The 20,106-nt window shown below is 40.5% G+C and overlaps 1 protein-coding gene across 1 annotated transcript in view; it reads right to left on the bottom strand.

The window, feature by feature from the left end:
* The window catches only part of LIFR (LIF receptor subunit alpha), a 65,855-nt gene that overhangs the window by 13,978 nt on the left and 31,771 nt on the right, over positions 1-20,106 (bottom strand). The window contains exons 5-13 of the mRNA XM_090276162.1: positions 19,624-19,787; positions 14,424-14,598; positions 12,191-12,445; positions 8,573-8,702; positions 8,031-8,200; positions 6,176-6,321; positions 4,839-5,001; positions 2,724-2,794; positions 632-845 (exon numbers count right to left, since the gene is read on the bottom strand). Coding sequence (XP_090132288.1) covers positions 632-845; positions 2,724-2,794; positions 4,839-5,001; positions 6,176-6,321; positions 8,031-8,200; positions 8,573-8,702; positions 12,191-12,445; positions 14,424-14,598; positions 19,624-19,787 — 1,488 coding nt within the window. The remainder of the gene's footprint in view (positions 1-631; positions 846-2,723; positions 2,795-4,838; positions 5,002-6,175; positions 6,322-8,030; positions 8,201-8,572; positions 8,703-12,190; positions 12,446-14,423; positions 14,599-19,623; positions 19,788-20,106) is intronic.

Genomic DNA, 20,106 nt, shown 5'->3' with positions numbered 1-20,106 from the left:
AGCAATAAGACAGCCTCAAGCAGGAACTGGAAAGACACTTAGAGGGCCCTATGTGGACCAATCTGTCCTCCTCCAAAAGCAGGTGGTCAGAGAGAGGGGCCCCATACTGGGGCAGAGCAGCCGGCAGGGAGAGAGGAACTCAGAAGAGGAGTTAACAGGGAATCAGCCTTAAATAAGAATTTCTGATCCACAAAGGATTCCTATTAAGAGAATGTCCTATCAAAAGAGCCGCCATTTAACCCAAGTGTCTGTTCCTGCCTGACAGTTTGAAAACAGCCTGACTGACCTGGGAATCGGCTCTCGTGATGCTGGGGAGGCACATGAAAATGTGGTCTGAATCACCTGTTAAAACTTCTTCCCAAGAGTAACACCCACCACCAGAGCCCCACAGCATCATGCCTTCAGTCATGGGGGAAGTAACTGTCTCAGCCACCGGGGCAGACGCTGCGGGCCAAGAGCAGGGGCTGCCGTCTCAGCGAGCAGCTGGCATTCACCGTCCGCTCCTCCTCACAGAGCAGCAGCAGCAGGACCACAAGAGAAAGAAGCCGAGGGGTATGAGCGCACGCAACACCCTCAAAACTTTTCGCTCCGCTGCCCCGTTCTCCCGGATTCTATCGCCTGAAACACTCACCGTTGGGAATCTCCATGCTAGCGATTTTAGACGGGGGTGACGAGCCAGCAGAGTTTTTGGCCACCACGCTGATGATGTAGTCGTTTTTATCAAGTTGTATCTCCGCCTTGTGTTGAGGGTCGGGGATCTCAGAAAGGGACCGTGTTTTCTCGTCGGAGGAACAGGACACGTTATAGAAGAGTATTTTTCCATTAGCTTCATTAATGGGCAAAGGCTACGAAAAACGGAAAGATAAATTCTGTTAGGAAAACCTGCAGAAGTGACTACGTGATGAGGCAACGGCGTCCAGTCTAAACCGGACAGCAAGCCAGTCATCACAAGAGAACATCGGAAGGGATGGAGCTGTTCACAAACAGGAGGAAACCCTCCGAGACCCGGGCCAGTTGGCACAGCGACACCCAGGAAGAACACCACGTGCCGTGAGCAGCACACGCTCACGAAAACATAAGCATTCGGTAAATTAAAAAATCATTTAGCCTCACGTTTTCCAGAAGCAAAACAAAAAAAGTTACGGGAAGCACTGCTCCATATAAAGACAAACAGAACATAAAAACATAAAAGGTATGGCATCCTCGTTTTTTAAAACACTTAACTGTTTTCTCATATTAAAGTACTACATGCTCATTACAGAGGATCTGTGTTATTTTCTTCTGGTCTTTGGGCCCCGGGACCTTTCCAATCTTGTCCGCTGGCTCCTCCTCCTTTGCTGGCCCCGCCCCCTGCCCCGCCTCCTACCTGCACACACGTCCCGAGGGCATCCATTTACAGAGGCCAGCAAAAGTAGGGTCACAGTTGTGAGTATGTATACAGTACCGCAAAATCCCGCGATATAGCAAAAAATCCGTGTTAAATAATTAACTATAATATTTTTTAAAATCCCGCGATACAGTGAGGCCACGATAAGTGAACCGCGAGATAGAGAGGGGCTACTGTACACAAAACACAAGAGTTCATTCCTGTATTATTGTTAATTAATTACTGCATTATTTTCCACACAAACAACTGTAAACCTACTTCTGTCTCACCATGCAGGCTACTCAAAGCTTTGTCTTTGGCTCTGATCACTCTCCTGAGCTCCCAGACTCATTATTCAAGCCACCAACCACTGGCCTCTGCTCAGCGGTCCCGGTGACACATGCGAAAAACCTCAACATGTCCAAAACAACTTAATTTTCTACCCAAACATGGCAAAACCAATTAACCTTGTGACTGCAGTTAAGACTCTGAATCACTTCAGTATTTTTAATCCTTGTGTTAAACAGTCATCTAGTCTGAACAAGATTCCAAACTTCTCCCACACTGAGGTAGTCTGTATAATCATTACTACGCTTCTGTGAAACCTGACAGACAGCTGAGGGTAGCGGGGCGAATTCCTACTCAGGAGTAAGAGGGGATGCAACCGTCCCAGGCAGACGATCTCGAAGCAAGGGGACTTCTCCAGAACGTGCACTTAAGACTTCACTGGACTCAAAGCTGTACTGATGTCAAATCTTTCTAAAAATAATATTGTTTACTGTCAATGACAAAATTCACCATTTAAAGGAATCTGATTATGACCGCTCTTATGAAACCTGACGTAGAAAACAAGTGTTTGTGTGTTTTAATGTTCACAAATCAGATGAAAAATGTGGCAACAGAAGTGTTTGCTCTACTAGGGAAATGAGATTCAGGCATTATCTAGAGTTTTACAAAACTATCATTGCCTTATATGATACAATTTATTTAAGGGGAACAAATTACACATAAAATATATAAAGAGTTGGTTTCTTATTCATCCAAGGGGAAAAAAAGCAACATAAACAGTCAGGATTCCACCTCCTCGCAGCTTCTGGCTGTGTTTCTGACTACAGCGAGCAGGACTGTGTTCGTGAAACCCTTCGGTCCTTCTCAGCCTCATAAAACCAAAGCACAGAACGCCGAGGCCTGAGACGGTCCTCACTAACAAGGAACCTGGGGGTGTCTGGAACACGTTCTCAACAATTCTGCACGTCTCCGAAACCCTCGCTGCTCGGTGACCCAAGGACCATCTGAAAGCTAGGTAGTGTACCAAGGTAAAGTTACCTCAATATTCAAGGAGGCATTAGATATTTACCTTCCAATATATTATTAAGTTTTTTCCATCAGAACGCCACTCCCTCCATGTGTCTGGTCCCTTTGAAGGAACTAGGAAAGAGAGGTAAAAGTTAAGTCTTTGAAGATGTGCCCTGTGTTAGTTGATAACGTCAGTTACTGAGATGGTGGTGCTTGAAATTTTTTGCTACGTTTTTGGAATTCTCAATAAGACTGTGAAGCACGTAGTGACTTCGACCTAAAAAATGACGTAAGGAAAAGCTCTCAATGTCTGCAAGACACAGGCCCCTTAGAATGGGTTAGGATCACCCTCAAGGCTGTAAGCGGTGGGTCCCAGGGTCCCTCTCCGTCTCCCATCCTCCCGTCCTCCTTACCTGAGTCAGCCCTGACCACACACTGGCTGCTGGCTCTTCCTCACAGGTGCACAGGACACCTGCCCGCTCTCTGCACTTCCTCTACCCAGAACGCTCTCCCCTGCATAAACCTCCTGGCGCACCTCCTTGCCTCCCTGATTCCCCAGCTCACGTTTTACCTTATTAGTGAGGTCTTGCCCAGCCACCCTAATTAAAATGGCAACTCCCCTCCCCCACCACCGGCCTGCATCCACCAGCCTCCTTTCTGGGGTTTATTTTTTCTCTGTGGCACTCACTACCACCCGACATACCTGGATATAATAAAAATGATAATTTCCAATTCTCTCCCCTATAAATTCCATGGGCAGAGACGGCCATTTTATTCACTGCTATGTCCCTGGTAACCAGAGCAACGTCCGACACATAGTGACTTGTTAAGTGATTAATGCCTTCATGTTAATAACGTATAAACAAAACGCTCCTTTCCTTTCGGCTACAATAGCTCATCAATGAAAGCCACGTGCTGGTGGCGGCAAGTCTCCAAAATGACCAAGGACACTGGCCATGCCTCCTGATGCTCCTGCCCTCGTGTGGTCTCTCCCACACCGTACCAGGGTTGGCTGTGTGACCAGTCGGGAATGTCAGACATGAAGGTAGGTCCCTCCTGAGGATACGTCATAAAGACATTGTGGAGGCCTCCCTCTCTCTCCGATCACCAAGTCCAGGGGGAACTGGCTGCCATGTTCTGAGAACACTCTAGCAGTCGCGCGACTGAACTTGGGGGAACGCAGGCCCTCCGCCCCAGGCAAGCCTGCAGTCCCACCCACATGGTGACGGGCCTCCTGAGGGTGACTAAGCCAGAGCCACTCTGCTAAGATGCTCCCAGGTCTCTGACCCACAGACACTGTGAAATAATAAATGTTTGCTGTTTTAAAGCACTGAGTTTTGGGGTAACTTGTCATGTAGCATTAGAGAACTAATACTCTCTTTCTCTGGACTCATGTATAGGATTCCTGTTTGATAATCCAAATAATTCTTACACATACTGCGTGTGGAGAGACAAAATCCAGATTAACATGTATCACCACTTTTTATTTTGCTGTTTGTTAAATCTGGGGGGGGTGAAGTTTTATATTCCCTATATTATATAGCGCAATGAAGAATCTGCTATGTTTTGATGAATGATTTCTGAAAATCTCACCTATTTCTATTTTGTTATAAAGCTGACATCTGATTCATCAAGGACAGAATCTTAATTCTATCTTTGGAAATGATACTCAGGAAACCAGTTACCCGATTGTATGGTTATTCTGATCTAGGTGTACTGTAGAAACTAAAGTTTAAAACCTTAGTCCTATCCATGTCTCCGCCTTAGGTCAGAAATAAAAATTCCAACAAATTCATTTTTAATGAAAAGGCAATCTAAATGGACTATGAAAAGTCCAGGAAAAGGAGGAAAGAGTGTGAGAAAAACCATCCCATAACCTTACCATGGTTCCCAGTTCAGTTTCCAATATCATTTTAACATAGATGTGGTCCTGCGACACACAGGGCAGTCTGGTCCTCACACACACACATGCGAAGCATTTCCCATATTCTCACAAAACTTGAAAAGCCATCATTTAAAATGTCTGTATAATATTTTACTAGCGTATCTTGTATAATTACACAATTTATCTAAGCATTATCCTACTTTTAGTGACTCTAGTGACATTTTCTTCAAAAAGTTGTAAAATTCCAGGATCCACAGTAATAATTAACCATAAAACACTGAGTTAACTTACTGGCTTCTGTGGTTACGTATTGTTTTTCAATGCTCCACCTGCTCCATTTCCAGAAAGTTTCACTGGAACAGCGAATCCGGAAAGTATACCCAGTGTACGGATTTAACTTGTCCACAGCTGTGAAATAATTTGAACTGTCTGCTCCTTTGACTGTGACATTTCGCTGTTAGAAAACAATACGTGCATAGGAAATGCCATGAGTGTATGAATACACGTATATACACACATACTTGTTTAAAATAAAAAAGGCCTCCCAAATTTGTAACATAAATTGACTGGATGTCCCCATGGGTTTACCTCTATAAAGATCAAAGACAATTCATCCCTGTATTTTAAATCTTACATAAATGCCAAGTCAGGGACATGACACTCTGCAATAGCAATAAGCAAAACTCAGGTGTCTTTTTAATCCAACTACTGAATCTAATTAATAACGGCCATTTGAATTATGCAGAGCGGACGCTGTAAATTCGGTTCTCAGGCAGTGGCTGGTGGTGATGCAGTGAGCCTGAGTACGGCTGAGTCACCCGGACGACCCTGAGGAGCGCACGGGTCATTCGGAGAGGACCTGGAAGCTCACCGAAGGCAGCATCCTCGTAGCCCTGTTTGCGACATGGCACTCAGGGATGCCAATATGGTGCCGAACATGCAGGCTACTTAACAAATACTTAAAACTAAATAAAATGAAAAATGAAGCAATTCAAAACAAATCTGAGGATCTGGACACCTCAGGGCAGCTCCCGAGCTCCCGATTACTTATTATGAAGGAGCTTGGGAAGTTGCCTTTGAAGGTGTGACTGATATTCCAGAAATCATCATGAAGTTTCCAAATGACTATTTAAGTGTGGGATCATTTTGGACTTGACACAAATTATACGATGGTGCAGGATAAAAGTCAACCTAAGTACTTACAATGTATTGAAAGTCATGTTTTGACTTATAATAACCAATTATAACTTGCTCCTGTAGCTGTGCTTAGTGGTTCTAAAAATGACATCTTCTCTCCGGTGCCAACGGGTCCATTATCTAATGCTAAAGGTTACAGCAGAACTACTCATTAATTCACAACTTATATTGAGTACCAGCTACAGGCCAGGTACTACACCAGACCTGGAAACAATCTGAGTAGTAAAAGTCAAACTTATGTTCTATGATAGCCAGTATGATAAGTGTCTCTAAGTGCTAAACACAATGCTGTTATCATGTTCACAGATAATATCTTGGTTCTTACGATAAATAACCAGAGCTTGTGCATATAAATTTACTTAGTTATTTTGAAAACTAAGTGTTTTATCCAAACTAACCTCTAAGGAAGTTTACAGAAGACTCTTACTCACCAATTCTTGTACTGAATTCACTTTTTTAATTTCAATTTGACACAATAGTTTAATCTTTGCGAAGTTGCCCGGTAAATGCCAGGAAAGTGTAACAGCAGTTGCATTGATATCTTTCACTTTGATTGAAGTAGGAGTACGGGGGTAAACTGTAAATATAGTTTTTATAAATTACTTTAAAAGCTATTTTCTAATATGACAAATGAGAATCAAAGAAAATTAAAAACAAGAGAGGTATTGTTGGTACCGATCAACAATATTCTTCTCAGTATTTGTGAAATACATAAACCTCCCTTTACTGCTGCCAGCAGGCCAACAGTTTTCAAGGATCAATCACACTCCAGGTTCCTCACCCAGTACCAGGAATACTAACTGAAAGGCAGTTCGAGCATAGTTTCTACCTGCAAGGAACCCCTGGTTTGCTGGGGAATCACAGAGAGAAAGAAAATCAACAACAGTATACATGCTAAGTTCAAACTGTGTGGCACACATATTAAATGCTGTAGGAATTTAGATGTAAACATGGTAAGGAGAATCCTATAGTGAAGCTGGAACTTAGGATGAGCTCTGAAAGAAGAATCAGACTAAAGTTGGCAAAATGAACACAGGAAGCATTTCCGGTCGGGGTTGGGAGCAGTCAGGCAAAGTGCACATCACACTGGCCCTAATGCACAGACCTACCTGGGGTTGGGGGAGGGGGGACGGGAGGGACGAATCCTGCAGTAAATAAGGCTGACGTGGCAGGGGGCAGACAAACCCACACAAACACCACCACTCAAGTGTAAAATGGACCCGCTCCATCCTTGAGTAAAACAAGGACATAACCAAGATGCTGCGAGGGAGCAACAGATAAAAGTGACTTATGTTGAACAAAGACGGCCAGACCGTATCAGAGTGCGTTTGGTTTCTCCCCCGACCGTGAGTCTCCTGCGTGGCCCAGCCTGGCGTGGAGCTGGCACATGTGGAATGACCACAGGAAGGAATGCCAGAATGGTGCACCATGCTGTATTTCTATTTTGAGCTATATGTTAATAAGATTGGTAAAACTCAGAAGTCATCAGCAATCAAAAGGACTGAACTACTTATTGATTCATACAACAACGTGGACGGAGCTAAATGTTATTACCTTTAGTAGAATATGCCAACATCCAAAGGTTACAGACGTGTGATTCCATTTACATAACGTTCTCAAAATGACAGAAGAGATGAAGAACAGACCTGCTGGTGTCCGGGGACAGGGATGTGAAGGTGTGTTTGGGGGGAGGGGGAGGTGTGGCGAGAGAACAGGTCCGTGTCTTGACTGTGTCGGTTGCATACATCTATACACACACATACATGTACACAACACACACACACACACACACCACTGAATGCACATGGAAATGGGGAACACTGAGCTCAGTCAGCAGGGCAGTTCACAGCACTGTCCAAGGTCAATGGCCTAGTCAGGATGCCGCACGACAGTAACTTAAGATGGTACCCCTGGCAAAAGCCAGGTGAAGGGGTCACAGGGCTCCTGTTTATTATTTTGTGCAACCGCCTACAATTATTTGAAAATTAAAAGTCTTCAGAAATTAAGCAAAGTTTTCTCAGAAATAAAAAACTATTAGATAAAGTCACTGACACTTTCTATGTAAATCAAGTGACTATTTCAAAAATTTACTTGAATTCAATAAAATGGTGAAACCTGAAATTACACATTTCAAAGCTTTGAAAATAAAATTCACAAGATTAATATGAGCCAGTTATAAAGAAAATAATCAAGAAAAACTAATCCCTAGGCACACTTTTCATTAATCTCAAGACATTCGCCGCCTCACAGGTAACTTTTAAGACACTGGTTTATGCAGCCGCTTACCTCGTTCAGTCACATTAACTAAAATCGTTGCTTCCGACTGACCCAGATGATTGACAGCCTTCAAAGTAAAATCATATACTTCTTGATTTGGAAGGATTTGGAAGAGTAGCTGGTAGCTTTGATTTACGGGTGCTTCATCTCTTTCAAATTCAACATATTTTCCTGAAAAACTGCAAATTAAGAGAGGAATGAAGAATATTAAAACAGTATCAAAATGGCAGGAGATAAACAGTGCAGGGAAAAATAAATGGGGAAACTTCCGATAATTAATGTTTTCCAAGTGTTTGCCTTCCTAATTACAGATGTACTATGTACTCAGGGAAGAAAAATAATCAGCTATAAAACAAGTCTTTGTATCTCAGGGTTCCTCCTTCCAGGCTTTGCAAAGAAGGAGACAAATCAAGCCTGCATGCGCGAAGTTGCAGTACTGCCAGTATATCCCATTTTTATACCACAGGTGAGGCTTTATACCCTGCTCCTAATATAAAAGCTATGGAGCCGTTCCCTTGGACCACGTGACACCGTTTCCTGGTCCCCTTTACCTTTCAAACAAAGTGTAGTTTGTATTGCGTGGGCCCACCAGGGCGGTTGGTCTCCCTGGGTCCCATGTACATATCACCTCTTTTAGGTTGTATGTCTCACAGTTCAGTTTTTGGGGAATATCAGGTGGATCTACAAAGGCAAAGGGGAAAAAAATGGAGTTACTTCTGTTAATATATATCTTCCCTGCAAATATTGTTTCATAAATGTTCATTATATTTGGTACAATTTCACTAAAATGAAGTAACATATTATTTATATTTTACTTACTGAGCAATGCAGCAATTACCATTCTTTCTATAGCAATTTTTGTTTTCCGGAGTTTATATTACCTTAGAAATGATAGATTAAAATACACTGAAGAGTGACTAACTGCCCTTTTGAAAACTCCCCTACAGCGACCCAAAGACACTATCATTTTCTCCCCTTGAATACTGCTTGAGTCTAGAAATCTCTCAAAGGAAGGTGTGCCCAGTAAGTGAAGTCAGAAAAATCTACAAATCAGAAGGATTATTAGTGATTACCCATATATATTTGAAAAGAAGTACCAAATCATATTATAAGTCCAGGTAAGTCAGGTTACAACTTTTCTGAGTCCTTAAATAAGCTGCCAGGACTATTATTCACAAAGGAGTCACACTAGGTCAAGTTCTGCACCTCCCTGTACTCAAAGGGATTCCTGCTCTTCTGCCCTTTTCATTCTTCAGAAGAACTATTCTCTCTGACTTTGTTCAGGCAGGACCAGAAAAAAAAAATGTGTGCATGCGTGTGTGCGTGCGTGCGTGTGTGTCTGTGATGTTTAAAGTGGTAAGAGAAAATTCTGCAGTCTGACACTGATTACAGAAGTTGACATTTTTTGTGATCACGTTTAACCAAGCATATATAGAAACTGGTATTTCCTACTGTCACATTTATTCAACTACCTGTCACTCAAGATAAGCTTTTTTAAAAACAATTATCTACTTGTTGAAAAATTCTGTAGCTTTATTTTAAAAAAAACTAAAGTTTTAAAAGTTCTTAGTTTATCAACCAAGACTTAGAAAATTTCACACACCTTCTTCAGAGATAATAATAATGTCCAGCAGTGATATTTTAGGTAATACCAGGAGGAGTAATGAATATCGTATGAAAGTCTAACAATTGGATAATCAAACTAATATTGACATATTTGTTTTTAAAAACTGTTTCAAATCTAAGGCCAAACTTTCAGTCATACCAAAATTTTTAGTGTGTTTAAAATGCTGATTGTTTTAGTATCTGGCAGATACATTTAGTTGGAATACTTAAAAGTCCAAATAACAGGAGCAAACTAGAAAGAAGTGGAAGCAAAGACAGGAAAAAAATATGAGGGAACAACATTTAAAAGGTACTGATTTTCTTTTCAAAGAAATTAACTGACAAAAGAATCGACTGAAGGTAGGCAAGCTAGGTAAAAATTACCTGTATTTCTATGTACCAACAAATACAGCAAATACAAAATGCAATTTAAAAATCAAAGCCATTTTGTGAAAACATTTTCAAATGAGAAAGCATAACATTTGGCATGTGATATAAATATCCACATTTTCACTGAACAATACATTCACACTGTATTGTTTTAAAATACCTTAAATATGATGAAATATTAACATTATGGTCAATACGGAATGCTGAAGTAGCACTATCATAGGGGACTAAATGGTAATGGAGAAAATACAATAAAAAAATTTAAAAATAACTTATATGAATGATTATTAAAGAAATAATGTCCATAGAAGATCTATTTGTCTATTTGTCTTATGACTAAATTAGGTCATGCATGACGACTAACAGGTATTGGTAAGTGAATAACTGAAATTTATTTTCAATTATAAGAATAAACTGGAGAGAAAAAAAGCCATTTTTATGGGCATAAACATCAAACACACAGGAGTAAATTTTACTAGAAGATATTGAAGACCTCACATACTTAAGACAAATGAAGTAAGACCTAACTAAATAGAGGGATGTACCGTGTTCTTGGTTTGGGTGACTTGCTATTGTAAGAAAGAAATTTTTCCTGAATTGATCAAATTAATGTAATCCAAATCAAAATCTTGGTAGGTTTTGATTATGAATGTTTGTGTATAGGAGAAAGCTAAAAAACTGATTCTAAAATTCTTTTCAGTCTTTTCAATAAATTTCCTAGGGTGACTGAAGGGCAAAGAAAATATATGAATCCCGATCCCCACAAATTCCATCAGCTGTCCTGGTAGTAAGTCTCCGAGAGCTCCCCTGAAGGGAAATTCTACAGCTGCTTCTGAGTTCACAAACCTTGGGCCGTATTTCAACCTACAGGTGAAGCAAGGTTGGAACACTGTTTCAAATCGTAACACCTGTGAATATTCCCATCTTTTAAGTTTCCATTTTGTTCTTTCCTGCTCTCATGTGGCTCGGTCGCTACCTGGTACCACCCACCAACCACACAGCTTCGCTCTGTCTACCACTGGCTCCCAACTCGGACTGTAGGCCATTTCCTAAGACACCACCAGGAAGGAGAATTTCTTTTTCTAAAGCTTGAATGTGCCCGTGAGCGCGCCCTCACTGGAATCCCACAGCACGATACTGGGGAGGCTAAAGTGTACAGAGCCAGGGCACAGCCACCAGCTGAGACAGGCACCGGTCCTGGGGACCCCCCTGGGAGCAGATCAGCAACCGAATGTAACTCATCCTAACTTTCTGCAGGACTGGAAAGGAGGCCGAGAGCTGCTGATCTGGAGCAGAGCTGAGAATCCTAAGAGCTGAAAGGGCGTCACTAAGCCTCCGAGAGAAAAATCACAAAACCCCCTCACTATGTTTCACACACCCCATTTCATGAGCCTTTTCATGCAGAATGCAGGAGGATGGGAAGCTGGGGACACAGTCATCTCTGCACCCCATCAGAGCGACCCCCGGGGAGGGGATGGACAACTCAATAAGCAATAGCATCTGCGCACATTCATCACAGGCCACAGAGGTCAGGTGGCTCCTGCGGCAACTCCCGGATTGCAGGGGGGGGGGGTGTCGGGGGGGTTGGTTAGAACTGCAGCCAGGCCCACCCTGATGAAGACGCCTGCACTCTGGGGCAGCGTCCACACAGCACGGCACGCAAGGACGTGTTCCCGCCCAGGCACCCCGGCTCTCCGCTTCTCCAACGGGTGTGTTTAAGTTGGAGGAACACGTATTACACCACTGGGAGGTTTTACACTAAATCATCTCAACTTCTTCTATTTGGTTACTTATTTTTAAAAAGGTGTAATTCAATGGGAAATTAATTTATGTGAAATAATTTCTAAAGAAAGCAGGGTTCGAAAATATTATATACCAACTACCCCTGACTCAACAAAGCAGTTAACCAAGAATTTAAACAAAAAGTTAGCAGATGAATGTTTCATGTCTTATAAAACCTGCAGGTTATATAGAGACATGCATGTGCAAAACAAGCTTAGGCCTCACCTTTAAGCAACTAAAAATTCTGGTGCTTTTTATATAGTTTATATTGAAGAATAAAGAAATAAATAGAATCACCCCCCCCCCAAAAAAAAGCATTAAGGCTTTCAGAGAGGGCAAAAAATAATTAATAGAAACTTAAAAAACAAAAAACAAAAAAAACTCGTACTTACATCCTGCAAAAATAACTGTTCCATAAATGTCTTCTTTTGTTGTGAAAATCACGTTTGTCCCACTGTTTTCAGAAACGGAAATATTATGGATCCTGATTGCGACGCTCTCCCCATCCAGAGGAATAAGAGGACGTTGCATTAAGCCGATCTGTGCCGATGACACTTTTTCTTGAGTCAGACAGCAAACCGTTATATCTGAGCCCACAGGTATTACTTTGTCTTGAGGAAAAACCCTATTCTCAGCATCGGTGAACCCTAGAAGGATCAAAAGAAATGACAAATGCTTTAGAGATCTTTTACCATAAAATAACCCTGTGTATATAAAACATACTTCGGGGGCTTTGTGACAAAAAGGTGGCCCAAAGATAGGGCATGGCCCCCAGCTTTCGAAGGAGCAAGACATACAGAAGAGTTCAAAGGGTTATATTTACTTATGGTGGAGTGACAGTGGGGGAGTGTAGGCGAATGTCTAAGGTCACAGTCAACGTCTAAGAACTTCTGAAAGTTCCATAAATGGTTTTATATCCACACGTGAAAATCAACACCAAGAAAAAGTCACTCAATAAATAATTCCATTCCCCGGAAATGGTTCTGTGTATTTAGGGAGACTTCCTACTTTCCATCAGCCTAAATATACATTTGAGTACTCCGTAACCTAAAACGTGTCTTCTTCTTTAATCCCAACTCCCGGCAGCGTAAAGCCTACCTTCGGTCTTTATTCTCCTAAATAGCCTATCTTTAAAATTACCTCTAATCTCCGTCCTACCTGTTCACTCTTTCACAGACTGCAACACGGCCCCTGCCCCAACCATCCTACCCAAGTGGGTGGCCAGCCGAACTGCGCAGTCCAATGGCCGCTTGCGTAACCCTCCCCCCTTTGACCTCCACAGCCTTTAACATGCTGCCTGAAATCCTTCTTGAAACTCGCTTCTCTCCTGGGCTCCCTCACGGCACCCTCCGGGGCCTCTCCTAGCCCTCTGGTGGCTGTCTGCTCTGCTGGTCTCTCTGCCAGCCTCCCCTTAGACATCAGGCTTCTAAGGAATGGGTCCATGGTCCCCGCCCCCTTTTCCCGGAGTCATGGCAACCACCAGGACTGAACATTTTTCACATCACATATATGCTAATGATTTTCAAACACGTATCTCCAGCTCCAACGAATCCCCTAGATGCCAAACTTGTATTTTCAGGTCTCTGTGAGACACCGCCATCCAGATACTTCCCACGTCCCTCAAGCTCAACGTATTAAAAATGAAATTGAGCTTTCCTGCCTCATGTGTTCGCATATCCTCTGTCTCGGCGGAAAACCGCCCCAGCTTCCCCGCTGCCCACACCAATAGTCGTCTTGGGCTCTCTCTCTTCCTTTCTGTCACCTCAGCGCTTTTGCACCTTTTCCTCTTTTCACGTCCAAACCCAAGTGACCTAGTCATGCCTTCCCTGTCTTCTGCTGAACTGCAATAAGATCCTCCTTATTTATTCACCTGCTCCCAGCCCTTTCTTCCTCTGATCCACTTCTCCAGAGAGCCACTTAAGTGAATAATCTACAATGATCAGCAGTCTTTTTAAGAACTTCATTTTGCTGTCAGGCCTTGGCCTCTCCCATACTGCCAGTGTTCTGTCTGCAAACGAGTTTTAGCCAATGTACGGATGGTTTGGGGCACATTTGCAGATTCCTGTGTCTCTGCAAAAAACTGCAGCTTATGGGGGTCTGCTCTGTGGATGAGAAATTGGGTGCCTTTAAAAAAAAAAAAAAAAAAAGACTTGATCTCATTACCACCTACACAACAACTTTAAATGCCTTTGGGTGTCTACCACGTTGATTTTCAAACCTGGCTGTTTATCCAGTCACTCAGGAAGTTCTTTAAAAATACTGATTCCTGAAGCCTATCTCAGGCCTTTTAAAATCAAAACATACTGGGATGGGCCCTGGCCGGGTACCTCAGTTGGTTAGGGCATCATCCCAATACGCCAGGGTTGCAGGTTCAATCTCGGGGCAGAGGACATACAGGAAGCAACCAACAGATGTGTGGATAAGTGAAACAGGCCAATGTTTCTCTCTCCCTCTCTCTCTCAAAATCAATTTGAAAAATATTTGGATGGGGGCTTGCAAGATCCCCAGGTGACCCTCATGCAGACAAACGGGGTTTTGAGAATTCAAAGCTTAAACTACGTCTTACCCTAAAGCAAGCTTAATCTCATTCACTTCAAACAAAAATTCTTTAAGTAGAAAGTTTACCAGAGATGTTCTTCAGGGGGCTCCAGTCACTCCACTCTTTGCGACCAGAGAAGTGACGATCGTCGATGTAACATCTGAGTCCCACATAGTGGGTGGCGCACTCCAGCGGCATGTCCGAGGCCCAGCTCCAGCGATGGACAGTATCTTCACCATTGAGGGTCGTGTTGTAGGTCACCTACAACATCAACACAAACACAAAATTCCATTTCCCAGCAGTGGCATGATCTGCTTCCCTTCAGGATGAGAAAACATAACAGACTGCATGTAATAACCAGCTAAGGAAGTTAAAGGTTTGTCCTTTTATAAAACCAACTCAGCTTCCTATAAGGCATAACAGGAGAGGTAACAGTACCAACAAGCATGATTCATTTACATTTACTTCAACTTTAGGCCCTACTGTTGTCCATTAGTATATAAAATGTTGGTATTCCCACACATTCAATACAGTTCACGATAAAATATACCATCACTTAAAATGATCTCCGTTTTTCATGGAGGAAAAAGAATGGATTTATACCTCCAAAGTAAAAAGAAGCAGCATTTCAAAGAAATACTGATTTAGACTGAATTTGTTTTTATTGTTCTATGTGTCATATATATTTTTATTTTTAAATAAACAATTCATAATAATATAAAATATTAACCTCAGCTATGAAAAGTGGAAAAGATTTAAACCAGATATTGATGATCTACCAAAAGAGACAACAGGTTTTAAATAAGTATTCCCTTTTCTCCGTCTTCCTGAAATCTCTCTAAAGCATGAGTACACAGATATATTTTTTTAAGGTGCATATGCACAAGGACAAAAAATAGGAGAAATGTCATCAATAAAATTTGGATGCTGGAGAGCAAATGGAAAGCAGATAACTCGCTCAGAAGACCTTAGGAAGCTGAATCTCAAGCGTCCAATGGGAGAGCCAGAGACAACGTGACTTCTGTTATACAAATGCCGAGGGCTCAGGAAGTCCCTGCACCACGTTCCCCTGGAAGTGCACTGTGAAGGTGAGGGGCAAACAGAAAGGCTGCTCCCAAGTTGTCTGAAGAGATGGCAGGCACCCAGGTCTCCTCTTACATCCTATGCTACCAAAGTGCTACCCTTTTGACCTTGGCAGAGGAATGTACATTTATTCTCTAGAAAAGTAAAACAGAATACTTCTGGATTGAAGAACCTCAAGGAAAGTTGAGAACAAGGAATAATGCACCAACAATAGGGGGATTGCTAACCTATGCATTCTGAAGGCTAGGGTGAGACTCCTGTCTCCTTCCCCTACTCAGCTCCCGACAGTGGTGGCCACGCTCATATTCCCCAGGTAGGAGTCTAAACAAACTTTTCAGGAACATATGAACAGGTCAAGATAAAAAATAAAATAAAATATTAAGGTTTTGACTAAAATAATAATATTGATAATTAAATATCTCATCCTAATTACTTATGATGAGCCTCAGTCAACAAGCCTCGTCTAGGCAAACAGAAGTTCCAATTAGATTTTTCTTATATTTTAAGAGCCACTAACTTAAATATGCAGCAACCAAGATGACCAGAAAGTGGAGAAAAAGTTCCAATATAAATGTCAAAGATCAAAATGTTAAAAATAAAAGAAGAAAAAGAAGCAACTTGAAGAAACAGAAGGCTCAGAAGGAAAAATAAAATTTTTTTTAATCACTGATACCCTCAGAGATTAGAAGAGATATTGCTAGGATACATTTTTTAATAAAAAAGAACAGAGAACAAAAAAGGTATATTGTGTAAATTAAAAATATATATTAATAGAAACAGAAATTCAATAGCAGGACTGCAAGATAAAGCTTAAGAAAAATTGCTCAGAAAATAGAGCAAAATACAGATGGAGAGCAGGAATGATAAGACAATTAGAGAAAAAGTATAGAAGGTCAAATTTCTAAAAGAACAGAAGTTCTAAGGGAAAAAAAAAGAAAAAACAGATATAAGAAAATCAAAGACATAAAGAAAATTTCATGAGCTGATAAGACATGTTTTTTCAGACTGAAAGGGATCCAAAATGAGTGTTCATCTAGCACAACAGGTCAAGATAGATCCATGACAAGAAAAATTGAACAATGACTTCAAAATCTTGAGACAATTTAGAATTCTATACCCAGCTAAACTAGCAAGCATGAGTAAGTGCAGAATAAAGACATTTTTAAGAATGTCAAGTCTCGATGTATTCATCAAGTAGCATTTTACATTTCTACCAGAAGTGTGTGAAAGTTCCAGTTGTTGTACATCTTCAATAGTTGAAATCAATAGTCTTTTAAATTAAAAAAAATAAAATATCTATCTGCAAGCTACCATTCTAACTAGCCGAGATTATCTGTAATAAATAGCAAATAACTACTAGAATATATGCTTTTACCAAAATAAAGAAATAAAAGGAGGACAGGGGATTCAGGAATAACAGAATCCATTGAAAGAAAAACGTAAAAGGAATCCCCTGGAAGACACTGGAGACCCCTTGGACCACACTGTCCTGACGAATGTGCCGGAAGACATTGGGGTTTGTCTTAAACGGGTTATGGATGCACCTAGGGTTGACTGGTAGGAGCTGGGTGAACTGGCACTCCTGAGAAACCTCTGGCCTCAAGAATCCTCAACTACTTATCATACTCTGTGCTACATGACTATTGTCAGTATCTGTGCGAGCCCTTATTTGAAAAGGGTTGGGAAGTAAGTCAGAAGACCCTCAGAGAGCTATTCCCAAATATATAATTGATAAAATACTAGTATGTTTGGACATTTCAACAGGAGACTTACACAATCTGGGGAGACCTTAGGACTGAAAGTAAGGAAGCAATAAATAAAAATACAAATGTTAAGTCATCACAAGAAATTGAAAGAAAGAAAGAAAGAAAGAAAGAAAGAAAGAAAGAAAAGAAAAGAAAAGAAAAGAAAGAAAGAGGAAAGTATACACTGCTTGGTTGAGTTGTAAACAGTGTTTATACAACTGTAATACTGACAATAAATACTTGTCTACCAAAAATTATAACAGAACAATTTTGAAAAAAAGATTTTAAAAATGTGTGTGTGTGAAAGAGAGAGAGAGGGAGGGAGGGAGAGCACACGCAAGCAAGCAAGCACACAAGCACAAGCATGTGGGTGTTTGTGCCTAGGGTGGGAGTTGACAGGCGACTGAATTTTCAGCTTCCATCGTGCAACGGTAATAAAACATTGCTCAAAACAAAAAGGAAGAGAAAAATGGGAGGAGAAAAGGTGCCACCTAATTTCCAGGTGTGGTCCACATCCTGGTCTGAGCAACACACAGCTTCTACGGCTGCGTTTGAGGCCATGGGCAGAAACTGCCAAGTTATAAATGAAAAGACTGTAAATGAAACTTATTAAGAAAACGCTAAGGTACAGTATTCTTCTTGATTGTTAAACTACTTACAATAATAGAATTATGACCTGTCACAAAGGGACTGATCATAAGCAAATCTAACAAATACTAATATTAATAATGTATAATTATAAATAAAAATGTCATATTTTTATGGACCTGGATCACTTACCCTCTTCTATTTCACTTTGTAAAATGAATTTGTTTTATCCCTGTTTTCTTACCTCCTGCTGTATCCCCCCAAAGGTTTTTCTTCAAAGATCGTATTCCTGACAGTACAGAATTACTATCTTTCCTTTGCCATGTTGTTATGAATGAGTCATATAACTTTAGAATTAATATTTCCGTTCATTCATGTTTGATTTCACTCATACTTCAAAGAGAACTCCTCTTATTCTAGCATCCCTGAGTTACTTTTAAAAATAATCTACCCCACAAAGGAAGTAATGACAGCTAATAATTGTTTAGCAGCTTTGTAAATATCCTACCATTAACTAGAGCAAATATTAGCACCACTTCAGATGAGAAAAGGTCTCAAGAAGTTATCCAACACCAGTAGCTAAGAATGCAGAATACAAAATATTGAGCCATAATACAAAGCTACTCAATGTAATTTTAAGTAATAATTTTAAGACAACAGTGTACAGCTATATCCTGTTTAGCTGTAAATTAGATGGACAGGCAAGAATTGCCATTAAAATTCAAGAAAAGGAAGAGCATGTCAGGCTGAGGGAATTAGCGTGGGCTTTAAAATAAGGGGTAGGATTTTCCTTGAGTCTTGAAATGTAGGTTCACTTTGGATAGGTGAAAAGAAAGGGGGGGCAACTCAGATGAAAAAATATATCCTTATTACATAAAATAAATGGTAGTAGATAAGAGCACAGACTCTGGAACCAAACAGCCTGGGTTCAAGTCCTGGCTCTACCACGTTATGTACTCCTGGGACTCTGCAACTTCATCTGTAAAATGAGGATGATGCTAATAGTGCCTCGCTTGTGGGCCCATTGTGTGGATGCGAAGAATTAACATACACAGAGCTTTTACGACAGTGTCAGGAACTCTGGAAGCTTTAGATACATGCTAACAATAATTATGACGTATCATTTTAGGCATGTAATACTTAGGAAAATGTAATACTTAGGTTGTTGTCAAAAGGAAAAATTAGACACAACTATGAAACAGAATATCCTGTTCATCTTTACTATCTTATCTATGTACTGAGGCAAATAAACTGTGAAATTATGAGATGATATTCTAATTCTTAAATCTACAATGAAGTATATTTCAAATCCATTAAGGAAGAGTAAAAGGATAAAAGGGAAAATTATCACGAACCCAGATCATAAGGAGACCATTCAAAACTGGATTTTAAAAAATAAGAGGGAATAAAAGCGTGTATTACTAAATATAAGAACGTTATTTCAGACTAAGATATATTCAAACTTACAGATTTAAGCAAATTTTACTAACAATTACTATGGCTAAATATGTTTCAAAACATTTCTTTTTATGTTTATTATATTAGACAAAGGCAAAAATAACAAACTAAATTATATGTACACCTCTATTTTATGCATATAAAATGGCGAGACCAGAATACACAGACAATGTTTACTGTGTTCAAGTAGTAGAATCACATTCATTCCTCCCTTAATTTCCTTCTTATAATGACTGCACATTATTTTAATCATTGAGTGATTTCTGAGTCACCGCATATAGTTTTTAATGAACCCTGAAAAGATGTCTGCTCTACTTCCTTAATAATTCAAAGGTTCACTAATGCGACGTTAAAAATCATTTTAAACGTTTCTTTAATGCCATAGAAAAAAATCTACTTTATTGAGACTTACTAATTTCACGACTTCCATGTTCTCTTTACGTAGAATTTTAATTTCCCAAATGACATCTGAGTGGTGTGGGAAAGCAGCACCCTTGTCCTTCCACTTCAGGTGTAACGTGGAAGTTGGGAAGTCAGCAGACAAAGTTAAGATCTCTGGAGTGTCTGGAATGAAGGCTTAAAAAAGAAAAAAAAAGATAAAACTTGGTAAAATAAGTAATGATTTTTCATATTGCTAATTCCATCAGTCAACTCCTCTTAAGCTCCCTTCCATACTGATCAAAAAATAAAAAATTAAAAATTAAAAGCAAACTCTTGAATCTGTTACTAAAAATAGAGAACGCACACATGGATTTATTTGTATAAACACCTCCCAGTGATTCACTGGCTACATCTGAGAAAATTATTTATCAGCTGGCTGTTTCAAATCCACAGCTCTTCTCACGGCTACTGGGCTACGGCCACACTCTGGTGTCATCGGGCCTGGGACCCGCAA

This window comes from Furipterus horrens, unplaced genomic scaffold, assembly GCF_987537825.1.
Source record: "Furipterus horrens unplaced genomic scaffold, mFurHor1.1.pri manual_scaffold_5, whole genome shotgun sequence".
In the NCBI taxonomy this organism is placed as follows: domain Eukaryota; kingdom Metazoa; phylum Chordata; class Mammalia; order Chiroptera; family Furipteridae; genus Furipterus; species Furipterus horrens.
The sequence above is the reverse complement of the archived record's forward strand: the minus strand, read 5'-3'. Positions and strand labels throughout refer to the sequence as shown.